The sequence below is a fragment of the Astatotilapia calliptera genome, chromosome 3, assembly GCF_964374335.1.
Source record: "Astatotilapia calliptera chromosome 3, fAstCal68.1, whole genome shotgun sequence".
NCBI classification, from domain to species: Eukaryota; Metazoa; Chordata; class Actinopteri; order Cichliformes; family Cichlidae; genus Astatotilapia; species Astatotilapia calliptera.
The window spans coordinates 55,290,321-55,318,079 of record NC_137424.1 but is presented as its reverse complement, the minus strand read 5'-3'; the positions used below and the strand labels follow the sequence as shown (position 1 = coordinate 55,318,079).

The window sequence follows — 27,759 nt, the reverse complement described above, 5'->3', positions numbered from 1 at the left end:
TGTTTAGTTTTGTCAGTTTTGTTTTTTAATCACTCTCACTCTTTCCCTTTTTTGGTTGTTTTTGAAGGAGACTAATTTTTTTGTTTGGTAGAGTAAACTCAGGCACAACATGAAGTCAGGCTCAACCACAACCCCAGCAGACCAGCTCGTCTTAATGTCAGGCCACATCAGCTGGTGGTTCAGCTGATACCTTGCTATGCATGCCATTGGCAGATCTTATGTAGTGTGTGCTATTTAAGCTGCTTTAGCCTGGCTACAGTTGCTGCACATCTGCAAGCTGCTTTGCAACCCTGTCCACTCATAACCCCTCCTTAAATTGATGTGTCTGATGTAGGGCTGGGCGATATGACCCAAAATTCATATCTCGATATTTTTTAGCTGCATGGCGATATAAGATATATATCTCAATATTTTTTTTTAAAAAGCCATAAGTTAAGAACAAAAAGAGAGTTCTTAGTCACACTGTGTCCCAGATGTCACACGGGCATTTTCTTTACATACAGCGTAGATGTACATGAAGAAATTACTCATAAATAAATTATCAGCATTTATTAAATAATCATGGTCCATAAATAAAAGAAAACAATGTTGTTTTTGTGCATAACAAAAAGCTCACAATTGTGCAGTCAAAATGTAAACTAATAGAAGCTGAGCATAATAACAAAGAGACAGATTTCACAGCTGCACCACGTCTCTGAACAGGTGCCGTTTGTGGTCCTTATACACACACAGTACGTATCACTCCGCGAGGCGGCTCCATCAAGCGGTGCAGCTCCTTAGCTTAGCAAAGTCATATTAAAACATTTTTTGACAGATTGCTGAGCGCTGTGTACCACATAAAATCGGTTCGCGGTCAGTAAGCACAACCAGAATTCATACATAAGGCGCACTGTCGAGTTTTGAGAAAATGAAAGGATTTTAGGCCGTGCAGCCCCTTCGGGCTGCATGTTGTTAGCGCGGTTAGCTCGCTAACACGTTGACGCCGTCCAGCCCCACGCACGGGGCGATCCGCGGTAACTCGCTAACGGAGATTTTCCGCTTTCATCTTGTCATTGCCTGCAGGTGAAGCTATGGGGGAGGCGGAGTTGTGTTCAGTGAAGGAGAGGCGAGGCCGAGTAACGTTTCGTAGAGACAAAAGTGGACGAAAGAGAGGCAAACCTGCGGCTCCACAACGTAACATAGACTATATCGATATAAACAATATTGTCACATCTTATATCTCGTATGAAAATATATCGATATTTTAAAAAAACTCGATATATCGCCCAGCCCTAGTCTGATGTAATCAATGTCATATTGTTTGTTACTGATACCTGCTCTGTTCTGTGCTGGTCTGAGAACAGAGCAAATACAAATACAAATGACTGCAGATGGAAATACCAATCTTCAGACTGCAGTGTTGCAAAATGGACCCATGGTGTTTCACCGTCATGTTTTACTGCCCAATAGATGAAAATGTCAGCTTGTAATGATAAATTAAAAAAGAGGATTTGTCTGTTGCCACTTTAAAGCATGGCAGAAATTTAGTTTTAGTAATTGCACTCAGTGCGCTTTACATAACATTCCTCATTCACCCATTCATACAAGCGCTTTTTTATGGTTTTTCTATGCAAGTGCTTTCTATCTAACATTCACACACACTGGGCTGAATGCAGACTAGTGATATACATGGAAATGATGCATCCATGTTTTTAATCACACTAACGTAATATTCATATTGAGTATCGCCACCAACATCAGTGTTTCCGCTGCTTCACCAGAAAGCAGCACAAGTTAGCAGCCCCACTATGAGTTGTAGTAGTTCCTATGTTTGCCAACTATGCTGTTTTTACACTATTTTACAGTATATATGTGATATATACATATATCACAGAGCCTCTTTAAAAAAATAGAAGTGTTTTGGAAGCTGATTCAGTAGCAGGGCAGGTGAATGAGTTTCCACCCATCAGCTCCAGCCTCACCTCACCAACAGTTAGGCTTTAAATCTGCACATTAAAGAAAGTGCATGAAGCCCATGAAAGAGACATAGTTCTTAGTGGATTCGTATTGTAGGATACAGCCCAGATCGCCGTTATTTTTCTCAATGAAAAGCTTGCAAACACAGCAAGTGAAGATGAATGTCAGTGAAGTTGCCACGCAGGGCTGTAATTTATGGCAGAACTCTCCTCTCTGATAAACTCAAAGCAAGCAACAGAGAGGCAGCACAGAGACCGTGAACCCAGGGGGAGCGACAGCATTTTTTTATTTTTTATAAGGCTGACAACAGCAGTGATACTTACTGTAATCATGTAATCATAATCAGAAGCTTTTCAAGGAGTCCTTCCTCATGACACCTTAAACATGAAGAAGAGCAACATTTTTCCTGCTCACTTCCAAAAGTGGTTTGTAAAACTGATTCCAGCACTGCAGACAAACAGCGATATAGCGATCTTTAAGTCTTTCATCTTTGCTACAAGCTGACAGCGGCCTTCTCTACTTTACCACACAATTTAATTTTAAACTTTAGTTACTAATCATAATTATTTGTGCCGATGTAGACTGCTTTGAGCTTTGTCTCAGGCCAGTTAAAAATATACAAGGGACCAGCAAAGCCCAAAGCAAACACCAGGGTGGTGAGACTGAGCAAAATATACACCAGTAAACATCTTGATTTAACTGTGTGGTCACTTGAGAGGCTGGACTAAACTACTTTAAAAGACCCTCAGCGATCTGAACTGAAAGGGGGAGTATCGTAGAAACACCACTGATAAAATAAGTACAGCTTCTAATTTAGAATTTGTTGTTTACCTGAGATGTCTAGCATATTTAAATGTTAAATATGCTAAATGTTGTGTCATTTTTTGTTAAAGTACACACTTCAAAGGCCGGTGACAAAGAGCAAACTAGTACCTGGCCTTCAGTCAGAGCAAAGACAGTTAGGTGACATAGCCTCAAAATTATTTCATTTGTGATAACAATGTTTCCGACAATATAGAAAAAAAAATACTGACTATTATGTTTTGTTTGCAGGCATCTATAAAAGTTAATGAAGGGCATTTTCTTTTCCAGTGAGCTGATGTCATTGATGACAAACTTCACAGTATAGTGAAATATCAGTAAAAAAGTGTTATTTCCTTGGAAATTTGAAGTAAAAGTACAAAATAACTATTTAATATTTTAGTGTAACAAAAATTAAAATAACTTAAAACTGCCAATTGTCTCGTTGTTGAAATGATACAATATGACATGTGAAAACGAATTCTGTTATTATTGCAGATGATATGGGAGGCAGGAAAAGATGGACATAGCTAACCTGACATCACACACCAGTGTCTGAAGTCCTGTTTTGAATAAGAATACTTTATTAATCCCAGACGACATTATATAATTTGGAACCAGGTGTCACAAGCAATATAGAAATCCCACTGAAACTGGCTGCTTATTGGCTGATTGACATGTCTTATACTACCATGCATAATCCCTCCCTTTGAAACTTAGGTTCCCCAGAACTTACAAAATGCACGTAATGTTTTATCTAGTATGACCTGAAGTCAGTGAGCACATCATGATTCATCAGGAAAGGTTTGCAGAAGTCAAGAACAAGGACTGTTTACCCCATTGGCTTCTATAGGGTTGAAGATTTTTTTTTTGTAGTATCGCCCCCTGCTGGTGATCAAAAAGAATGCCGATCTAAGACTGCGAAGATAGTTGCTTCACATTTCAGACAATTTTTTGCTTCTTTTAGCTCTTTGTTTTGAAATGATTTCCATCTTTAACCTTGTCTGTATCATATCATCTGTATCAACCAACAACATTTGCGCTATAAAGATAACCTTCATTGCTTACATATTCTATGAGGGCTGTCAAGTGTATGTGTTTGTGTTGATATCCAGTATTTTCATTTCAGACCACTGCGCACTTGGGGCGTGTTACACTTTTCTTCAATTTATTGGTGTTAATTGTGCAAATGACAAATTTAAAATCTTTGAGTCTGCCCTCATGCTCACAAAGTCTTAAAGCTACACCAGTTAATAGGAATGACTGTGCAATTTGAATTGTGTAGTTATTGGTAGAAAAACTTGCTATTTGTCTGCCGGGTGTGCAAATGACTGCACACACACACTCCCCGTGAAAATGCTAAAAAGTGATAATACATCAGTGGTGTGTTTTCAGGTTGTTGCACTACCCTCAAGTGGCCCAGAGAAAATCAATTAATCCAGCTCTAATGCATCAGGATATTAGAAAACTGTGGATTAATATTTGAATAATCTTTTGATCTTGTGTGAGGCTTCAGGCATTTAATAAATCGATGTTTTGATCGGCTGGCTCGCAGACTGGACTTATGCTGAGCAGGAAGGAGTTTAAGAAATGTAATGGCTTCTAAAAACACTCCTTATAGTGATAATCAGCATCAATGATTGCATCAGTGGAGTAAGTAAAGCTCTGGATGATCTGCAGTGAAAATGAGAACCTGGAGGAAAAGGAGGGCACAAGTAGAGGTGCATTTTATTAAACAAATCTTAACATTCAAACTAAACACAACAGAAAGGTACAACCCCAGGGTCGGCGCCGTGAGAGAGATTCAGCTGAGGAGTTGAGGGGCGATGTAGACAATCTGATAAAGACTGAAAGGAGAACATAAACAAAGGCCGCTACACTCCACGTGGAGTCGTACTTATTGCTGCTGAAGGGTCTCCTTATTAAAAGTTAGGGTAAATATTGCAGCTGCAATTCTAAAGACGGTCACAGCAATTTATAATCAGCAACTGCAGCAACTTATACACCTCTCTGATGGGTGGATGCAGTCATGTCCATAACCTGCCTATGCTGTTTCAGATTCATTCAGGTGTTCCTGCAGATCCAGCTTCCCTTCAGTTCAGTTTAATGTGATTTAGATATCACAAATCGACAACAACAGTGAACTCAAACCACTCTTTCCTGTAAAGAACCTACAGTATTGGATAGAAAACCCCAGAAATCGGACGACCCCCTAAGTGGACCACTTGTCAATGTTCTGAAGGGGCCAAGTCACTTTTAACAGGAATAGACCTCCAACTGAACTAGACTCAGGGAGGGGCAGCCATCTGCCATTACCGGTTTTGGGCCAAAGGCATAGAGGAGATTCAAAAGGGGAGACCATTATTTTTTTATTTATATATATATATATACACACACAGTTTGATTTTGTTTATATCTGCAACAAACTTGCATCCAATTGGGTGGAGTTTCAACCACACAAAATAGGTGCTGCACCTTCAGGGAGTCCAATTATTATACTCTGTGTTGGAGTGCTTTATAGGCTGCTTCCACTAATGAGTTAAAAGGAGAAATGGGGTGGCTGTAACGCAGGAGGTAGAGCAGATCATCTACTCTAATCTGAAAGTTGGTGGTTCAGGCCTTGGCTGCAAATATGCCAAATATCCTTGGGCAAGATGCTAACGCCTAGTTGTTCTCATCGAATCATGAATTTGTGTGAACGTTAGAAAGCACTTACATAGAAAAAGCTGGCCATCCAGTGCTTGTATGAATGAGTGAATGAGACAAGATGTATAAAGCGCTTCGAGTGCTCAGGTAGAGTAGAAAAGAACCAGTTCATTTACCAAAAGTGTAGGGGCAGAGCTGGAACTGGGCTTAAATGCACAAAGAGAAGCAAGGACAAGGTTAAACTGTTCAGGGGCGACTCTTGACTTTAACTTGACACTGTGGTGAATTTTAGAATTTAGATAAACTAACAAATGCTCAGAACTGGAAATATCACAGCTGATTTTCATTTCAACCATACAGCCTCCACTTTAGCTCCTTGCCCATCGCCATCTTGATATATATACATATATATATATTAAAAAAAAATTCCCCTTCGGGCAGTCTTTATCCTTCAAGCTCAGGTCCTCTACCAGAGGCCTGAGAGCTTGAGGGTCATGGACAGTATCCTTGCTGTTCCTAGGACTGCGCTGTTCTGGAAAGATGCCACGGCGTCACTGCACCTAGTGCTCCGATTACCACTGGGACCACTATTACCTTCAGCCGCCACATCTTCCTGAGCTGTTCTCTGAGCCCTTGGTACTTCACCAGCTTCTCATGTTGCTTCTTCCTGATGTTGCTGTCATTCGTTATTGCCACGTTCCCCACTACTCTGTCTGGTTGGCTAGCCATCACCAGTTTCTCTGTTCTTATCTGGTTCTCAGAGGATCTTAGCTTGATCATTCTCAACCATCCTAGGGGGCGTCTCCCATTTTGACCTTGGGATGTCCAGCCCATACTCGCCACAGATGTTTCTGTATACAAGATGGCCACTTGGTTACGGTGTTCCATGTATGCCCTACCTGCTAGCATCTTGCAACCCTCTGTTATGTGGAGGGTGCAACATATAAAGGGAAACTGTGATGATGAATACACAGAAGGGTAATCGGGGCAGAGTGGAGACACCTTAAAAGCAAAACTAAATACAAGGCACTAGAAACATAAACGTACTGTAGCTTAAGTAAAACAGGCAGTGTCCTCCTGTGGAAAGTCACAGGAGGACAAAAGGAAACACAGAGCAGAATATAATTTAATCCTGGCCATTGCTATCCTTATATATTTATATACTTTTTGGAACACATTTAGACAAGTGCATGGATTGCTAGATCACCAGTTAACACATTTGCATAAGCACTAAACACGGTTTGTTCATAAAACTGACCTGACCTCCATCTGTCACTATGCTTCACCAATATCATCCCCAGCCTATTTATTTGTGAATGCAACTCTGAAAAGATTTTACATTTAAAACAAAAAATTTAATTAAATTAAAGGTGAGGAAAAATACAATTGAAAAGGTCAGTACCCAGAAAAGTGGAAAGATAAAAAAAAAAAAACCCCAAAAAAACAGGATCCTCTGTTACCATGGCAACCAGCCTGCATGACACCACCCCATAGTCAGAACTGTTCAGGTCTCATAATCAGTCAGGCTTCCGTGTGCACTGAAACTCTGACTATTACTTACCACAATAAAACAAAATTGCAACATTGCTGTCATTGTTGCACCAATCGAAGGCTTTTATTTTGAAATGTAATGTCTGAGTGAAGACAATCGCAGAGGAGCATTGATAATTTGATAAAGTCACTGCAGTCATGTGTGTGCTGCCCTTAAAAGATTTCAGATCACACCACACCAGACTCAACAGGCCGCACATGCCATTTGGCAGAGCATTAATAATCAATCACTGTGGTAGATCAATATCAGTAATGCCTGTCTGTTCTCCAGAGTGTGTGTGTGTGGCCATGGTGTAATTGATCCAGCCAGAATCCATAATTAGATTCTGTTTTGCTCCTGATTAATAGGTATTGACTTGGTTAGAGTTGTACCCAATCAATAGGTGTGTGTTTATATCTCAAACTGTGTAATTCTGAGGACCGAGTTTTGGGACATTTGTTGAAGTTGAGGGAATTTTGACAGCTCTGATGAGGGTTAATGTTGATTTTAGGGTTTAGAGTAAAACCTGGTTGGTTTTTGAATTTGAAGTGGCATTTAGTTATCATAATCACACGAAGAGTGTCCTCACAAAGCTAGAGATACAGACATGTGCCGGTCCAGGAGATAGAGAGACTGAGATATAGAGAAACAAGCAGAGCGTTATTGAAGAGGATATATGTTCTAAATGGGCATGCAGTGATACACTGTGGGGTATAAAAATAGAAATCAAGCAGTGGTAAGGACGGTACGAGACGTGTGATTCATCTTATGCATTATTCACTCACACGACCACTGACCAGCTGCAGGTTTGACTGTGAATTGCTTGAGGCAGCCGCAGCCTCCAGTCCACTTTAATAACCCTGGTCGAATGTGAATCAGCCTTGTCTCAAGCAGCAACCTCCGAGGCTAATAAAATTACACAAAGTGCTAAAAAATGCAGTTCCTCCGACAGCCACTTGAGGCTGAATCCAAAGATAGACTTCTATGTTAAAAACACTACAGCATTAAAAAGCTGGTTTACAGCCCAGAATGAAAAAAATGGGTTTGTAATGATTCTTAACAAGAGTATAGAGGGTTACTTATTTTGTAACTCACCAATCTGGGCACAGGAGTTAGGCAAGATTTAGTAGGCCACTCCCTGCCTGCAAAATCTCACTCGCACTAATTGAAATCAGTAGACTGGATCTCTCTGTGCCTGTGCAGTTGGTGCCTTGAAACAGAAGCATCTCACATAATATAGATTGCTCCAAGAAGTTTGCACTACAGGTTTAGGAAGTGAAATTTTAGGGTTTTATTAGTATTTATTAGCCTGTAACTTAGAGATTCACCGCCCCTCTCCTGACTCAAAAACCCTCAGCATGGTGTAAAATGTGAAGTCCAGTGAGTAATGTCACAGTGGCTCCATTCATATTTTAATGCAGTTTGTCCCTTGTTTTCTATTACAGGCCTTCATAGCGTGTTTGTGTAAAGGAAGAGACATTTTTTAATCACATTTACACGGGGCACATGCTTGTCCATTATTACCATTCAAAAATGTGCTTCAAAATAAAGGTATTATACATAAACAGCAGTAAAGAGCCTTTTTAAGAAAAGTTGCTATTGGTCAAATTTATGGTCACTATATAGCAAGTTTCTGAGTTATATGTGGCAAAATTACACATTTTAGACTTGTTGGGCATTTAGATTTTCATATTAAAATTAGTTCTAATGTCAAGATTTCTAAGAAAAAACATGACTGAAAAACAGTTGAGTTAACAAATAAAACTTGACCTCTTATTGAGGCCAGATTCAGAAAGTTACAAAAGGGCACAAGGCCAAGAAACAAGAATACACAATGCTGACATAAGATCTAACAAAAGACAAAGGGAGACTGGAACTAAATATACACAGAAGGGTAATCAGGGTAGAGTGGAGACTATTGGAAAATAAAACTAACCAAAAGGCACTAGAAACTTAGCTTAAAGTAAAACAGAGTGACTAACTTTAAGCAAGGGAAAAACACAGGAGGACAAAAGAAAACACAGAGGAGAACATGATTAACTACTAAATTATAAGTAGAACTGAATACTCAAAATACTAGAAATACCTCTGAGCTGAAGAGTAAAAAAAAAAACCCTCTGAAAACAGAAGACAGTTAATATCATTCATAACCAAAAACCAAGGTAAAGCCAAAATTCATAGACCATGGACATTTAACCTCATTCATATATTCAGGCTCACATAAATGTATGCATGCAGAATCACAGGAAAGGGCAAGATTTCAGTTTTCCACAAATCTCAAGTGTGTTGACTGATCACATTTGAGATTTGACAAGTGCCACACTTGGAAGATAGTCAGTGCTCTGCGCTTCATACTGGAATGATGTACATTCCCCCAGTAAGGTGGTTTCATTTAGATTGTGATTTAGGGTTGCAAGGACTGGATTTCAGCTGCTGGGTTTCAGTGTTTTTTCATTCACTATTATAGGAAGCAGGTACAGGAGTGGCTCAAAGGTTTCGAGAAAAGGTGTATTTGAATTATGTCTCAGAAGGAGGGTTTTTTTTTTCTTCATGGCATCGTGTTATCAACAGTCAACTATCGTCATAGAAAAGACAGGCCGACTAGATCATGTCTCAGTCCTTACTGTTTCTTTTTAATTAGATTGAAAAAAGAAGACAAAAAGCATAGTTAACAGGAAGTTTCTGCTAAACTGCTCAACAGCCATGAGTTTGGCTGCTTATGAACATATCAGCCTTTTGTGGGTAACTCTCATGCATTTTCTCAACCAATCATATGTCATTCATTAGTATCCTTCAGTCTCATTAGAGTTACTCCAACTGCCTCAAAGTTAAAATTAGTTAAAGTAAAGTGCTCACCTTGTTCTTGTCACCAGATAGCAGGTACTTAGTTTTTGTTTTTTTGTCCCCTGTCATTGCCAGAAGTCTCTGGTCACCCCACTGCTGCTGTTCCCTTCCTGTCTGTATGCACATAAAAGGCAGTGACTGAAGGTAATGAGTTGTTTTACACTAATATCAGGACTTCCATACATCAGTCCACTTATCTAACTAAGAGTGATGGTGGTATTGGGGTCTATTGTACTAGGGGCAGGTCATCAGCTAGTCACTGGACTATCTGGCTAAATAGAAATGAGCATTAACACTAAAACTGTCTCCAGTTTCCTGCATCAATCAATAATCAATTTCCTGCACATGTCACAGAGGTTGCTGCTGCTACTCATCACACAAGCACTTTCTCACATGCACACACAGTGACAAACAGGTACACACAGTACACATACATATATGAGTATATCATTCAGGTTCCCCTCTCACCTTCTAAAGGGATTTTGAGCTTTAAGAATAAGAAACCTGTCCTTGTTTTGTTTTTTTATTTTATTTTCTTTGTTTTTATGGATTTCCACGTGGATGAATGTATGACTGTGTTATTTTTCTAGAACCGGACGGCTAGCGCACGTTGTTGACTCTTTAATAAAGGCATCCTTAGAAAACTGGGCTGTGGCCGGGCTGTTTCTTTGACTTGACCTGTGTCTGAGACTTTTTCCTTTTCAGTTATCCCACAGGAAAGGACATAAGGGTCAAACTTGAATTTGAAAACCACCTGAAATTGTGAGACATTTGATTCTCAATCATTAAATCCGCATTGGAGCTCTGATTAACTGCAAGTATCTATTTTGCAGCCAAAATAGAAGCCTTAAAGATATGTAATTCCACCACTGGGAACAAAGATATTATACAATGTTTATAGATCGATTCATGCTTTCTCACTCATTCTGTCACTCCTTCCTGTTACCATTCAAAATCTGCTAAAATAGAAATTAGAGGTACCTATTCTTTTTTCTTCCAAATTATCTTCACAGAATTGCAAAAACAAGTGTAAACATCATCTTTGATGGCGAAAGAACAGAAATATGAAGAGTAGTTCTGAGAGATTCTGCAGAGGCTGATGAGGGCTTAATTGAATTGATGTAACCAGAGAAGAGACTGAGAAGATCAAAGAACCGAAGCTACGGCAGCGATTGGGACCCAAACACCTGCCGCGAGTCTGTAAAGCCAGCTGTGAGTTTAAATGTGCACTCACAAAAGGCACTTTTAACAGGAACACTTGTTTTGTCTGTTCTGGTGCTGTGGCTCTGGTTATTTTTAGAGGCGCTTGGAGACAAGGAGGACTCACTCTGAGATTTAATTGACATCCTGTCGGGTGTTTCTAGGTGCCTGACTGCATGACTTTTCTCCTGACAGAACGGGTGCAGCGAGTCGTAAGAAACCCGCTCACCATAAAAGACTCGGGGTGTGGTTTCTAATGCCAAATATAACCTGGCTGAGCCATGTAAATTAGATCAAGAGGAGCTGACTTCCTTATGTAAGAGGTGGGAGTTGTTAATGGAGCGCACAGTGCTGTCAAAGTGCTTTTCATTTACTTTTGCATATTCAGTGGTATTGCACTAAAAGCCACGTGTGGGGCTTTTAAAAAAAAATTATTTATTCATTTATAATTCTTCATGCTATGTTGTGTTATGATTTCCACCAACTACAATTAATTTGTCAGAATGTATAATATTTCAGCTGAACTGCCTTACAAAAACGGCATTTCAGCCACTTTTCAAGTTTGAAAGTGAAGAATTTAAACAATATTTCTAATCTAGTGTCTAATTCTAAAGTAATGGCCCAGTCCCACTAGACCAGGCGTATCAAACATAAGGCCAGGGGGCCAGAATCAGCCCAGCAAAAACTCATATTTACCCCACTGGGTGGTTTTTTTTTTAAAATTGAAGGTGGGCTTAACTTTTACATGTACAACAATATTTTCTTGAGTTTTTGCTGCTGACAAAGACCTCCCCCATGGCCACTGACTACATCAAAGTAATTAAGTGATAAATAAACATTTATATGAAAGTTCCTTTTTTTCACAATCCATTGTAGAAATATCTGTGTTTTTACGATGGATCCACAAAAATGGGCATTTTCAGGAACTTTGTGTTATATAATGACTAGACAGTCTGGCCAACCAGCTACCAGTACCAGTGTATTTTCTGTCATTTTACACATTTATTTCTTACAGTTTAAGCTGAAGGAGCCATGCTGAGAGATTTTATTTACTCCAGCAGGATTTCTTTATCATGTAGAAAAACTGAGATGTTCTGATGAAATTGCATGTCTTTATCTTAGAGATCAAAGTGGGCTGTATGTGGCCCACGATGTGAAATTAGTTTGACATCTCTGCACTAGAGTAAAAATAAAATGACAATCTCCTGGCAACTAGGAAAAAAATCAATGGTCATCCAGTACATTGAAGTTTTCTGTATTCAGCCACTAGTTGTAGGTGTCTGAACAAAACCAGTTCACCTGCAGGTGACCAGTTTCAATTAAGTCAGTTGCACAGGTTGCCTGGTTGTTGGCAGATTGCTGACAATTGCACTTAATCTGAGTCTGTCTCCGCTGATGAGTGCAGTGCAGTTTTATTTATTTAGCACTAAATTACAACAACATTTAATGTGCTTTATACTGTAAGCTAAAGACCCCAATAGCCAAATGACCCCCTATGAGCAAGCACTTGGCAACAGTGGCAAGGAAAAACCGTTTTAACAGGAAGAAACATGTTGAACCGCTTTGCAATAGGGAACACTACTAGTCAACTGGTTTTATTCTGATTATATTCCTATGTAACAGCAAGGCTACTAAGCACTATTGTCAATTTACAGTTTAATTGCTGTCCTGCAGCAACTATGTCACCAGTTTTGGGGCAATTTCTGAATCTCTGTTTCAAATCTGTGAGCTGAACTCTTAAAGTAAATATTTAGTGTACGTGTATTTGATTTTCAGCAGACAGCAGATGATCACTGTGTTAAAACAAACAGTGATAATGATAGCAGACTTGCTTTTTTATCGCCATCTCAATGCAAAGTTGCTTTTTGAACAGCAACAGATTGCAAGCTGTTGATAGTTTGCTGCACAAAGTGACAAATATTTTTGCTTGTGCTGCCGGCTCCAACCACTGTTTTCGCTGATGTGACTGCAGTATGAAAACTCTCCTAATGATTTTATGACCTCAGTGGCTACTTTCAATGAGTATTTGATATAAATGGTTGTAAACTATTATGTTTACAACCAATTATGTTCTACTTGTATATTACTGAGAGCACAACAAGGAGAGACTGAACTACTGTTAATGTCATTCATTCACAGCTCATGTCGATACAGACAAGATGAAGGATTCCCAGGAAACACTTTTTAATTTCAAATTTTTCTGTACGAGTCATCACGGCAGACTGACGCTTGTTAACATGGATACACACAGTTAAAATGTAACCGCCACCTCATTTGAAACCAGTTTTTTTTGGCTCCCCTCTTATTCACACAGCGTCACAGTAGTGGATGGATCCAATATATTTGATTTAGCACAGATTTTTACACCCTACGGCCTTCCTTATGCAGCCCTCCCAGAGGTTTGTCTCCTCCCAGTCTTGAATCAGGAAGCTTTTGTGTGTTTGGCAAAAGTATTAACCACTACACTAAACTGACTATTACTATAAACAAGTATAAAAAAACACAATCTAAAGCTGATTTTACACCGACACGGAGATGCATCATGGCTGGTCTTTAAACTCACAGGGTCCATGTGATGGCAATAAAACTCCTTTAAGTCTGTGAAGGTTCTCAGTCATCCAGGTCATCGTAGTCTAAGGAGCTTGCAAAGAAAAGCGTCTGGACTTCTTTAAGTTGCTTGAAGACGTTTCACCTCTCATCCGAGAAGCTTCTTCAGTTCTAAGGTCAAATGGTGGAGAGTCCCAGATATAAACCTAGTGGGAGTATCCCCCCACAGAGGGACAAAAGGACCCCCTGATGATCCTCTAATCGCCCGAGCAAAGGTGTGAAAATGGGTGTGGGTCCCAATCAGCCAGAGTTTCGGGTGAGCCCAGGATGTGAGTGGGCGTTAAGGCGTCTGGGAAGGGATCTCAAAACTGGATTATAGATAGCAGAGAGTTGGTGTCGTAAACCACCGCCTCTGTTTAAAGATGGTCGCTCACAGTGGACATAGATGGCTTCTTTCACTCCTCTTTCAAACCATCTGTCCTCTCTGTCCAAAATGTGAACATTGGCATCCTCGAAAGAGTGTCCTTTATCCTTAAGATGCAGATGGGCTGCTGAGTCTTGTCCTGTGGAGGTGGCTCTTCTATGTTGTGCCATGCGCTTGTGAAGTGGCTGTTTGGTCTCTCCAATGTAGAGGTCTGGGCATTCCTCGCTGCACTGTACAGCATACACCACATTGTTAAGTTTGTGTCTTGGAGTTTTGTCTTTCGGGTGAACCAGTTTTTGTCTGAGCGTGTTGCTGGGTCTGAAATGCACCAGGATTTCATGCTTGGAGAAAACTCTCCTGTAAAACTCCTTTACATTAGCAAGTGGACGTCATGTGGGCTTAGGAGAACCATCCAGAACTGTAGAAGGTCCTTAACCCACCAGCAGGACCAGGACAGGATGAAGACTGGCAGAGCTACAAAATGACCTCTGACCAAACAAACAGACTTCATGAAGGTGGTCTCCCAGCATCCTTACAGGCACCGTTGAGCCAGATTGGCATTTACTATAGAATACCGGAATTGGCAGGTCCACCTGTGCTTCTCACAGATGAGAGCAGGTTCACCCTGAGCACATGTGACAGATGTGAACAGATCTGGAAGAAGTCATAGAGAACATTATATACTGCCTGTTATATTGTTTACCATGACAGGTTTGTTAGTGGATTACTGATGGCTGAGGAGTCATCCATGGACTAGCCTCTTCAGGCTTGGCCATGGCACCCAGACAGCCATTAGGTATCAGGATAATATCCTGGACCCATAGTAAGCCCCTATGCTTGGTGCAGTGGGTCCTGAGTTCCTCTTGATTCATATCAATGTCGGGCCTCATGAGAAAAGAGTATGCAGGCAGTTCGTGGAGGATGTTGGAAGGAGTTGATTCCATTGACTATCCAAACACTCTCGTGACCTAAACCCAACAGATCAACTCCTGGGACATTATGTTCCAGCCCATCCAACGCTACCAGATTGCAGTTAAGGCTGTCCAGGAGCTCGGTGATCCCCTGGTCCAGATCTGGGAGGAGATCCCCAAGGACACCATCCGTCATCTAATTAGGGGCACACATACAAGCACACAGAGCCCGAACAGACGGATTACTGAGTATGATTTTGAATTGCTGCAATGAAATTTTGGGAAGACGTACTAGCCTGCCACATCATTTTTCTCTCTGATTTTCAGGGTGCCTTTAAATTCAGCCCTCTTTAGGTTGATAATTTTCATTTCCTAATAAATGATCCAGTCCATACTTGTCCAGCATGATTCTCTTTTCTCAAATGAGATCTGATGTGTTTTCTATATGGTCCCTTAATTTTTTTCAAGTAATGTGGCCTTGTTCCTTGTTCCGCACAAACTTTGTGTTTGTCTCACATTTACTTTGTTGGGTTCTGGTTAACCTATTCTGGAACCAGGGGGAGAGGGAAAAAATAAGAGAAGCAGAATTTATGAGAAAAAAGGAGGATTACATGATTTAATATAATAACCAGGTGGAAGAAACTGATAAAACAAGGTCTTTGTTTAGTTTTGTTTTGTTTTTTGTTGGGGGGGGGGGTTCTAAAATTTGCATCGCTTGACTTTGAACAGGTTTGATTATTTAGATCTTCCTCTGCCGACAGTTTTTCGTCTGAATATCATCCTCTTTCCTAGACCTGTTTTCTCTTTTGTTGTTGTTGTTGTTTTTGCCTGTAATGACCCAATATACTGCCTTTTATTAAGCTTTTTTCCCCGGTATGTAAAATCAGTGATGTAAAAACAGCAGAAAAACTTTCAATGCAACTTTTCATGAAAACACTTTTTGTTCAGTTACAAAGCCTCTGCTCACAATTCGCTCTGTTGTTTCTCTTATCCGAGATGCTTTCAGGGGTCAGATCGGTGTCACTTGTTTCACTTTAGTGTTTGTATGTGTGCGAATTGGATCTAAACTGATAAAACCTGTTTCTTTTTGTGCTCTTTTTCTCTGTACGTGCTGAGAGCGAGAGAGCTTTTCAGCAATGTGTCATGTAATCTAAATGTATTAATATTTTTATTCAAGGAACAGCCAGAAAGGAGAGCAGTAGAGAGAAATGAGTTTTTTTAACAAAGCCCTCGCTTGCCCGCTGTGTGGGCTGCACCGCTGAATAAAAACCAGCTTTCATCTCTCCTTTTTCTTTCTTTTCTCTCTCTCTCCCTCTCTCTACATCAACCTCCCCTCCACCAACTCAGTGTCAAGTTCTGCTATGAGACACACAGTGATCTGTGAGTGTGTGTGTGTGTGTGTGTGTGTGTGTGTGTGTGTGTGTGTGTGTGCGTGTGCGTGTGCGCACGCATTGTGCAATGAGAAACTGGCTGTCCTTTTGGCAGGCAGCAGTACACTGAAGCACCTCTCAGAAAAACTGGACTATTATTGAACCGCTGACAAACGCTCTCATCTCACTGTGCAGCTCTTTCTCTCTCTCTCTCTCTCTTTTACACACACTTTCAGATATGCAGTCAGAAATATTCAGGCATACAGACAGACAACATATGCACACACATAGATACACCTCTACAGATAAATTCTGTTAAAGTCCTGCAAGGGATCTGGGGAGTTTAGAAAGTTTATGAACTTGAAGTACAGGAGTTCCTCAGGGAACGTACCGAGGTCCTCTGGGGGTTACAAAAACAAAAAAAATCATAAATTATCCTTTAAGAAACATTTATAATTATCATTTGGAGTGCAGTGCAAATCCAGTATCCATCCATCCATCAATCCAATCATCTCTCCTCATCCAGCAGCTTAAACGGTAGAGCGCCATAACATCTGCGTCTAACTTCTTCCTGTCAACACTTCACACCAGCTAAATGCTCAAGTGTTCCTTTTGTATGGCTACAGTAATTTTTCTGCTGTCTACTGAAAGTAATTGGTTTTATTTTTGGCCTGTTGTTTGTTCTTTGTTTGGTGGAAATCTTGAAAATTTCAATTCCAAAAAGGGGGTGGGCAGTATAAATGGTATACGGTAGAAATAATATGAATTTTGCCAACGGTAGACTATACCGCTCTACCGCGATAGTGTATGTTGATGGTGTCATCAAGCTGCGCCTGTTTTGGTCGAAAGCATGGCAGCGGCTGCAAGCAATATCATCTGCAAATTATGCCGGGCGACAGTAATAGCAAAGAGACGAAGCACTTTTGGAATATGAGGGAAGACAAAAACAGCGCTTCCTCCACTTCCCTACCATTGATTCATTAGTGCTGAATTCTCTCGCAGCTGCTCTTTCCCATGTTGTTGCAGTATAATAATGACTGACCTCTTATTGCGGATGGATTATCTCAGTTGTTCTCCTGACTGAAGTTTGGTCCGTTTACAGCATTCTGCCATGCAATGGCATTTGTCCCTAACCATTAGGAACCCCTTCTGCTAATTTTTGTCGAGTGGAAAAAAGTTAGCGTTCATCCTTCAGCTTCACTGTGTTTATATTATGCTAACGTAGCTGAGTCGCTAGCTAACATGTAGCACATAATTATATACCAGCTAACTTCAGTAACTCTACAAACGTCACTGCTGTTTAGTTTTCTGTCTTCATTTATGTTGGAAGTGGTAGCAGAGCTGTACGTTTTAATTTTTTCAGAAATCTCTCAGTCAGAACATGGTATATCCTGTTTGGGTGGAAGCGAGCGAGCTAACTTCCTGATAACTTCTAACTCCGTTGAATTTAATAAATTCTGTTTTCATGGATGCCTGGATGTTAAACTTAATTGTTACACCTGGTAAAGCAGCAGTGAGCGCCGTGTACCACATAAAATCGTTTCGAGGTCAGTAAGCACAACCTGAATTCATACATAAGGCACACTGTCGATTTTTTTTCACTTCACCTGAGAGACATAACCTCTTCAGCATGTCCTGGCTTCAACCCTGGAGTCTGTGCCCAGTTACTTGAAACCCCTACCCCAGTAAGAGAAGTCTGGGAAGCATCTTAATCAGATGCCTGAACCGCCTTATCTTGCTCCTTTCACTGTGGAGATGTAGTGCTTCTGCCATCAGCCCCTCTAAAATGACCAAACTCCTCACCCAATCTCTATAGAAGACCCTAGACAAACTTCAGAGGGAATTTTGTTCTTTTCTTCAGTACCCACAGCCTGTAGCCATTGCGTTGGCAGGGGCGACCGTGGCTCAGGGGGTTGGGAAGCGTATCTGTAACCGGAAGGTCACCGGCTCAATCCCCGGGCTCTCTGTCCTGGTTGTTGTGTCCTTGGGCAAGACGCTTTACCCTACTGGTGTTGGCCAGAGGGGCCGATGGCGCGATATGGCAGCCTCGCTTTTGTCAGTCTGCCCCAGGGCAGCTGTGGCTACAACCATAGCTTGCCTCCACCAGTGTGTGGATGAATAGTGGCATTGTAAAGCGCTATATAAATCCAATCCATTATTATTTGTAGTTGAGGTAAGCTAACAGCTTTTCCTTGAGGCTCAGCTTTCTCTTCAACACAACAGAGCAGAACAAGATCTGCATCAAGCTTTTGCTCCCAACAAAACTCTTTTTAATTAGCAGCAATTAGAGTTTGAAGTAGAGCTATTCTGTTCATTAACAGCTTTGGATTTTTATCCAAGGACTGTGGCTTTGCATAATTAACCATTCAAAATAGCTCCTATTTGTCTTTCACTGGGCCTTTGTTCAGCCTCTCTCTTCAGTCTCTGTCCGAAACAAGCTGTTTTCCTCTTTTTAGCTCTCTTCTGATTGGCTGCCCATCACAAACAGGAGTCCGAACCCTGTTTACCAAACAAATTCTTGCAATTTTGAGATTTTTGTGATTTTTAATTTCAGTTTTTTTGTTTTCAGAAAATCGTTCCGGTTAGTGTTTACACCACATTTGCTCATTTCAGTTCAATTTTATCCTTTAATGTTCTTATTGTTACTTTTACTTCATGTGGACACACATTTGTCAGGGCAAATTGTGCAAAACATTCAAAACAGAGTACTTTAATACAAACAAAATACATCTGGGACACATTCACAGTCATGTAGACTTCCCAGACTCAACAAGCATTTTCCTAAATACCTCTTCGTGCTTGCTGTGTTGGCCAATTCGGCCAAATGAACAAAAACTACAACTGATGGATGGATATTATGACTGTTTCCAGGCCGACCTCAACATTGAAATCGATACGCAGAAGAAAAATGCTCTTTTTTAACAACTCAATTTAATTATTCTCTAGCTCCCTACGAGCATCTGGTCTGACACACAAGTACACACATTAAGTTGCATGTGGCTGGCATGAAGCTATTGGCTAAATCGCTAAATGTCCAGTGACCGCGAGCCACTCAAATGTCTGCACATGTGCACCACGAGCATCACATCCACAGGCACAGGTGGATGATAAGCCAAGAGCACATCTGATAGTTCCCATAACTGCATGCAATCCATTATTTACATGGAAATGGAGATCAGAGGTCAAAGGTCATAACACAGGCAGCTCAGTATCAATACAGATGTGAGGCAATGAGCCGCTCTGTTAGTCTCACAAGGAAGAAAGAACGGAGAGAGGGATAGATGTCAATCATCTGTTCAGCGTTGCATAACAGGTGAAGCCTGGCAGAACTTTAGGTTGGTGCAGGTCTCCCTCTGTTGGATGAAACTAAAAACTGCACCTCAGAGCACTGAGTCCAAAGACTGTCTGTAGATCGGAGGTGCCACTCGTTGCCAGGACTGCTCACTCTAGTTCACCACAACCACAGAGTGTAGGCGTGAAAAAGAAATCCTGATACAGTCACAGATTGTTAATGTGACATTATGTTTCAAAAAGAGTCATTAATTAATCAATTAAGTAAAAAGAGTAAAAGTATAGGTATACAGATGTCAGTGAGTGACAGAAGGCCAACTGTGGATCAAACCTCCCTCATATCACTTGTTTTAAAATAATTTTTAAGCATTTTAAAGGTTATGATTGAGTTATGAGCTACAGGAACACAAACAAAGTAACAACAAACTATAGGCCACTTTTTTTGGAAAAAATTGTTTTTGAACTAAAGATATTTTTGGTACCTTACCTAAGATGTACACCAGGTAAGTGTACATCTTGTGCAGAGCTTAGAGTCACAGTCAGATAAACATATACAGTATATATCTGTGTGTATATATGAACAACATCTGATGATGTGTTGTGCGCTTTTCTTGCAGTATTATGTGGATATTGAGTCCAGTGATAGAAGATTAGTCTTTATAATCCTCTCTGTGATCTTTATGACTCTCTGGAGAGCCTTCTTATCTACGTGGGTGGTGTTCAAAGTTAAAAAGGGGCACATGGAACCAGGCTGAAGAACTACAACCCACATTCTTTAAGAATCTAATATGGAAATGCATCATACTTTATCACTGTCATCAGGTGGGGACCATGCAAAGCAAACATAGCCTGTGTTTTACCTGATGGGTACAATGTTACTGTTGAGGTGTTGCTGCTGCTCCTGCTGCTGACAGTGCTAAAAGGCAAGGCTGTGTTGACCTGAGACTGTAGACTGTAAAATGTCCATAGGAGAGATGGGAGCTGATTAAACAGGTGTTATGAGATAATAATGAAATGCAAAGATGAAAAGGTGACAACACTTGGAACCATAAGGCAACAAAACTGTGAGAAATAAACTAGGCTGTGAATACGAATCACTCTTTGCCTCTCTTCCTCCTTCCATCTCCTTATCTCATCTATCACTCTCCACTTGCTGTCCATCTGAGATGAAGGCACAATTTACTATTGCATTGATCTATTATTTAATTATCCACTCTTAAAAACTCTCGCACCCAATCCATAATAAAGTAATAATAGAAAAATGTTATAGAACCAAAACATTGCAGGTGTGTTTATTATTGTTTTTATACTTGAATACCTCTGCAATGCAACAACTGGTACATGTGTTATTGTTACCTGTGCTCTTTTTAATTCAGCTGGTGGGGGATCCACTGCCTTTAGCAGCTCCTTTTGTCACCATTTCCTCTTTATGTCCTTACAGGGCATGTCTGGACAATGTTATATCATGAGTAATGATTTTAAAAAATATCAATATACATAAAACACATACACGCACACACACACACATACAGTGACATTTTATATCTTCTCCAGAATACTGTATGCATTATGGCTACAAGTTTGCATCATGGTGCTGATCCAGAATCCTTCCCTTATTGTTTGTTCCTTGTGTTATAATAATAAAATAATTAAAATGAAAAAAATTAAGTAATAAATATAAAATAATGTATTATAATAATGTTTATGATGATTCAGTTTGTTTGACTATCCACTCTGTGCAGGCAGAAATCTTATTAAATGTTTAAACTGTAGAGATACAATAATGTTGCTGCTGTAAAATCTGCATTTTGTCCTATTTGAAATATAAATCTAATGACTGTAGAAAACATTGGATGATACCAAAATTTGCAGTTTTGCGCAGGAGTAGCGCTGAGTGATACCTCTTGTCTTCCAGCAGCTCTTCGACCCTCCTCTGCCTCTCATTGGTCGAGCTCCTGCCACTGCTTCTTCTCTGATTGGTCCGGAGATCCGGTTGTGTAACGCCCTTAGCGGAAGTGATCGGTCGCAAGTGAAGCAGCAGGAGTGATGATACAGAGGAAGGCGTGAAAACAGGGGAAATAACGGTGCTCTGCGGAGTTGTTTGAAAGTCAAATAAGTTTTATGACAAGATAAAGACTCGGAGAGAGCAGACGGGATGATTTTAGTGGCATATTTGTCGTTTTTTCTCCTAATTTCCTCGGTCGGAGCAGCGAAGGATGGGGACGATGACTGGGTTCATCTGCCCAACAAATGTGAAGGTAAGGCGGCTTGTGGTGCTCAAAACGGGCTCCGAGGACCTCTAAGAGTCCTACAGCAAATAGAGAAGTCATACTGCAGTATTTGTATATATAATACACGTAGTATATGTGCTAAGTATAATTTCCACTCTGTGTGGGTTCACACTGTTTGTGGAGGAAGTCGCACTGAAACAGGATTATGTGAAACATTAAAACAGGAGTGCTGTTGGGCTTAGCTAACATTTCACATTTGTAAGCTTTGCTTTTAGGTTTTTGCTCTTGAAATTACTCCATTGGCCATTTCTTAGCATCAATACAAACACTACCCTGTAGCCTTGCTTTTAAATTAAAGGTGCTCATTGTAGGTATTTTATTTTGAAAATCCTGATACTAACCCATCCCCTCTCATAGCTGCTGTACCACCTGTCCTCTGCCAGGTCAGCTTGGCCTCTTGTCCGAGGGGTGAACTCCCAACTCCACAATGCTGGACTGCAGGTGGAGTTGGGAACCTACTCTGAAATGCAAAGGAAGGACTACCGCCTCCACCTGCAGTCCATGACAGTGCAGGTGGAGTCCATCTGTGGGGAAAAGCACACTTTAAATGAAACAGAGAATCTCGATGACATCAGTGACCCGATGAGTTTAACTGCTTTGTTGAGACATTGTTGAGGTTTAAAGGGCTTCTTCTCATTGTCTCTGTTTCCCTTTCCAGTCTGCAAGTTTGTCAGCATCGAGATGAAGTCGGCGTTCGAAGAGACGGGGAAGACAAAAGAAGTCATCGATACGAAATACCGCTTCATAGACAGCAAGGGGGCGTCGCCGATCAAATATGTCAAGTCGTAAGTTTGAGTGTGTGCGCACCTGGTACCGGGAAATGGAGCGTAAAAAAATAGGAGTCCGGTTTCAAAGTAGAAGTGAAAGCTGCTCTGTGTGGAGGGAGAAGTATGCCTGGCTGATTCTGGATCTTTCTCTAGCCCTCAGAGACAGACGGCAACAAGGGACAGGAACTTGGTCAGGTTCAGTTCCTGTGCAGAAACTTATTATAGAACAGGGAAGCTGCTGAAGTGCTCTGGTTGGTGTGTGAGAGCAAAGCTCGATGGGAGTTTTAATCTGAAAGCATCACAGTTTTAGGACCTGCTTTTTAAAAAAAAAAAAAAGTGTTACAATATTCTAAATGTGGTTGTGAACATGCAGGTTTATGTTCAGTCTGCAGAGCTGACATGTGTCAGACACACTTAACTCACGATGTTTCCCTTTTTGTTTTTTTGATTTAGGGTAAGTTGAAAGGCAGCATACGTCTCATGTCTGGACATGAAATATAACGTTTCTGCTACAGTCAGCAGGACTTAATCACAGCTGTATTTTAGTGTTCACCGTGATCCATCCATCACATTTTGTTACAACCACTTATCCAGTTCTAGGTCGTGGACGGGGACACAGAATTTATTGAATTTATAGCACCAAATCACAACAAAAGGTCCCTCAAGGTGCTTTATATTGTAAGGTTTAAACCCCCACAATCAGCTGGCCCCCTTTGAGCAAGCACTTGGTGATAGTGGGAAGGAAAAACTCCCTTTTAACAGGAAGAAACCTCCAGCACAACCAGGCTGAGGGAGGGTGTCTCAGGATGTTTTAGGATGCAAGGCGGGCTAGTAAACAAATATGTAGGACTGTTTTTTTTCTTGTTGTTCCTTCTAGTTCTTCTAGCAACCCCTCAGCTCAGACCCTGAGCTGAGGGGTTGCTATAAAGGCCACTTTACTGTGGATCATTTAGTTATCACCTCAGGATAAAACCATAGACCTCCTTTAAGTATAGGGGTACTTTCATAGCATCCAGGATACCAGCTGAGAAATGCCTTTAGTGTGGAGACGCGCTGACATGAAAACAAAGAGCATCGAGGAGCAGAAAACTTAAATGAAAAAACTCTGTAATGTTACTTTGACACGGTCCATAAAATGAAGTCAGCTGTGACGTGTGATCAGGTTTTTGGTTCACAGACAAAACAAAAAAAGGGCAAATCCAAACAGAAGGTACAGGGAGAAAAAAGCTTTAACTCTGTCGCCTGCTGGGATGTTTAATGTGTGTTTCTCCTCAGAGACCTGAGATTCATCGAGGTTGTAGAAAATGTGTGTCAAAGGCTGCTGGAGTACAATCTGCACAAAGAGAGAAGTGGCAGCAACCGTTTTGCCAAGGTCAGTGTAACGGTTATTTTTAAACACCCTGGATGTGACGCGTGACACTTTCTGCAAGAATCAGTATTTTTAGGGTTTGGTTTTCAAGCATCTTGTTTTTCAGCTCATAGTTTACAACACGTGAAGCTGCGTGTTTGTTTCATAAAATGTTTTTTAGCTGAATGTAGTCGTGCTGTCACCGTTGCTTCTTCACATGTAATGACTGCATATTGAGCTGTTCTCATTAAAACCCTGAAACTTTTTCGATCGGCTTTACTGTTTATGAAAACTGCTGAAAATAAAAGGAAATGTTCACAAAAACTAAATTCAATGGAAGTTGAACTCCGACCATAGACGTCTTCATCTCGGTGTTTGAAACTGTACATGCTGACTGTGAAGCTTCACACTCTAGTTGTGATCCCAGGCAGTTAGCCAATGAGCTTACCGCAGATTACCCTCTTTGCTGACACTTGGAGAACAATAAAATTATACAGTGATAAAACTGGATTAAAGTTTTCATTCAGTAAGACCCCAAATAAGTGACTGAGTCCTTAAACTCACTGGGAAAATCTTTAGAGGTCCAATCAGAGGGCTGTTTTCCTAATTTTTGGAGTAGCGGTGGCTCACAGGTAGAGCAGGCCATCTGCTAATCATCAGGTCGGTGGTTTGATTTTAATGCTCAGTCTGTTGCAGCAGCAAAACAGCACATATCGTCATCAGTGTATGACGATGATTGTTTAGCTTCTTTTTAACGTAGTTTGGTTTCTCTGCAGTCGTCCATATTTGTAGTTTTAAATGTGTCGTCGGGCATAGGGCATGTCGGAGACCTTCTCCACCCTGCATGGGTTGGTGAATAAAGGAGTGAACGTGGTGATGGACATTCCCTACGAGCTGTGGAACGAGACGTCAGCTGAAGTGGCCGACCTTAAAAAACAGGTGTGTTTATATATTTATTTAAACATTCCCAAAGGAACCAAAATTAAACTCCAAACATGGTCAAATTTTCATCTTTTAAATTTAATTTGTGTGTGTGCGGTCAGTGTGATGTGATGATAGAGCAGTACGAGGACGTGATTGAGGACTGGTATAAAGGAAGCCAGGAGGAGGACCTGACCACATACCTGTGCGAGAAACACGTGCTCAAAGGACAGGACAGAGGTAACGCTCGTACACACAACTCTGATGTTACATCCATGTTGTTGTTTTTTGTAATTCATGATTCCTGATTGTTTAATTTTGCACCCCTTTCTTTCCCTTCCCTTCTCACATGGCTCCCTCTGGTATTCACCTGAGTTTTTGAGACCTTTACACCATCAGTGTAGTAAAGAGCAAAATAAAAACAATAGAATTCTCAATGACAAAACAAATATTGTAATTACAAAAATAATAATAATTTTGAAATCAAAATAAGTGCAATAAAATAATTTTCGTGACTTTCAGATTTGTATATTTCTCTTTGCCTTGCTTTCTGTTTTCCCAATCTTATTTTCCACGCCACGCTTCTCCTTCCATTTCTCTCTCCAGCCTGCCTGAACGAGAACTGGAAGAAGGGAGACCAGGCAGCGATTGCAGAAGACAAGAAGAAGAAGAAAAAGAAGAAGGGAGGGAAGAAGGGCAAGGGCAAAGGTGAGGAAGGAGGCGAGGGAGGAGCAGACGGCAGCTCGGAGGGAGAGAAGGCGAGCAAGAAGAAGAAGGAGAAGAAGGTGAAGAAGAAGAAAAAGAGCAAATCTCCGGTGGAGAAGACGGACGGAGGGGTGTCGTCCGACGAGGAGATCCAGCCGCAGGTGCCTCTGTCTGGGCAGAAGACGGAGCTGTGAGTCCTGGATGTGGATCAGTCATCCAGAGTGAAACCTGCTGAGACAAAGCAGCTTCTGGAAGTGTTAAAACTGAGGTTCAAGTCATTGAAATCCTGTGCTGTTACATGTTTTGAAGTCATTTTTCAGGTTTCATGAGGGAGAAATCAGATGTATAATCAGTTACGTACAATATTTCGCTCCTTTTTACCCCCACTTCAGTCATTTAACGGTTTTTAGTAGAGTCTCCATTGGAACTTAAAGGATGATGTGGTTATCATAGCTTGGGACCAGTTTTTCTATTGGTATTCATAATGTTTGTACTTTTGAGGCCACAAACGTGAAAAAGACTTGAATTGTGATTTCTGGGCTCGACATCATTCTTAGACCAAAAACATAAACACTTTAGGGATACGTGAGAACCATTTCTCAGTATTTATTGACAAATCATGAATTATCCTGTACTAATACATCAAAAGAAAGTCTCTAGGTGCACTCTGTATGAATGATTTTACAGTAGGGCTGTGCGATATGACCAAAATCTCATATCCCGATATAAGAATTCTATCGTCCGATAACGATATAAATCACAAAAATGTAACATTTTCTGTAAATTCTGTGAATCTCGGGCAGCTCGACTTGCGGGAAGTGTTTCCAGCTGCGCGTCATGTAGCTGGAGTCGAGTGTTTTAACAGATGCATGAAACGATACATTTTTAGACATAAGTTATAACAGCCGCCGTTTTCTAAAATAAATATAAATATAAATGTTTTTATATCGTCATCCGATATATATCGTTATATCGAACAGCCCTACTTTACAGTGCTGTACACAAACTACATACAGAGTATAAACCTGTGTGAGTCGCAGGGCGTCCACGTGTTTGGTTTTCCGTCTCTCGGTCGGACGTAGGTGTTGATTCACGTATTTTGTCTTTCTCTCTGCATCTCACGTTGGCAAAAACTTCAATCGCAGCTCCGAACTGAGACTCTCTTTCACTCATGTTTTTAAATATTTTTGTGCCCTTTACAGCTGTAGATCTTTGACCCTCAATGAGCATTTTATTAGGAACACCGACATCTTTGTAACTTTGACCAATCCGCTACACTTTCAGTTATTGTAGAGCTGCGTGAAAATGTTAAATGATATTGTGTAAATAACAAACATATTATGAAATGACTTTTTAATTCTTTCTGTAAATAATCTTTCCACCTATGTGAGCTCGTATCTCAGGATTAACTTACTAAAAAGACACCATGTATCAAGGGTACAGATAAATTTGACTGATCAGCCTGTTTGCTGTTATGTTAGTGGTGTTATTGTGAAGTTTTCAAACGTTGTGTCCAGCTGGTTCACCTGTATGAACGAGCAAGCGGGCTGCCCAGGTGTTCCTAATAAAGTGCTCTAAACAAATGATTGCTAATCCAATGTTAAAGTTTTTCTTTTATTTCTCAATGTCCTAATTTTTAAAGCCCTTCCACAAACTGATGTATTAGCTGAAATGCCCCTTTAATTAATAGATACGTGTGGTACTGATTTCCTGTTTGCTGTACAAAAAGCTGCTATTGAAGGCCTGTGTGTGTCCGTGCTGCCGCGTGATCGTCAGGCTCCTGAACTGAAGACGATGAAGGATTGTGCGTCTGTTTTTATGCATTTTCTTAAGAGTGAACGTGTGTGGGTGTGTGTTTTTACGAGATTTCTATCCTGAGGTTAAAATGCTGGCTGTGTTGTATTGAAGTTGCTTTTTGAAACCACGAGCAGGCGCATCAGTGGATTAATAAACAGGTTTCAGAACTCTGGATGTGTTAGAGATATTTTTTTTAATGGATGTAATGAAGCTTTCAGTCTGTTATAGTTAAAGTTTCATACAATTATTTTAAAATGTGCACCTGGGAGAAGTAGTGTTATCTTTTCCTTAGTCGGCTGTGTGGGCGTAGTCCACTTTTTCAGCTACCAGAGGGAGCCAGAGTTAAGGACTTGCTCTGTTAATGATTTTCCAGGTCCTGCAGTCAGGCAGTCGTTTCTTCAGTCTAAGG

At 40.6% G+C, this 27,759-nt stretch overlaps 1 protein-coding gene across 1 annotated transcript; it reads left to right on the top strand.

The window, feature by feature from the left end:
* The first annotated feature begins 21,512 nt into the window (after nucleotides 1–21,512).
* cnpy3 (canopy FGF signaling regulator 3) lies at nucleotides 21,513–27,136 on the top strand. The gene is made up of 6 exons (XM_026163140.2): nucleotides 21,513–21,779; nucleotides 22,471–22,597; nucleotides 23,855–23,951; nucleotides 24,744–24,866; nucleotides 24,971–25,088; nucleotides 25,455–27,136. The coding sequence occupies exons 1-6, from the start codon at nucleotides 21,677–21,679 to the stop codon at nucleotides 25,745–25,747; spliced, it is 861 nt and encodes a 286-aa protein (XP_026018925.1). The 5' UTR covers nucleotides 21,513–21,676; the 3' UTR covers nucleotides 25,748–27,136.
* Nucleotides 27,137–27,759: the final 623 nt, after the last annotated feature.

What these genes read in the sequence shown, in the direction of transcription:
- cnpy3 (XM_026163140.2), top strand. Translation starts at nt 21,677, where the DNA reads ATGATTTTAGTGGCATATTTGTCGTTTTTTCTCCTAATTTCCTCGGTC. An exon ending in TCTGCCCAACAAATGTGAAG is followed by an intron (nt 21,780 to 22,470) that starts GTAAGGCGGCTT and finishes TTCCCTTTCCAG; the next exon opens with TCTGCAAGTTTGTCAGCATC. An exon ending in GCAGCAACCGTTTTGCCAAG is followed by an intron (nt 23,952 to 24,743) that starts GTCAGTGTAACG and finishes CGTCGGGCATAG; the next exon opens with GGCATGTCGGAGACCTTCTC.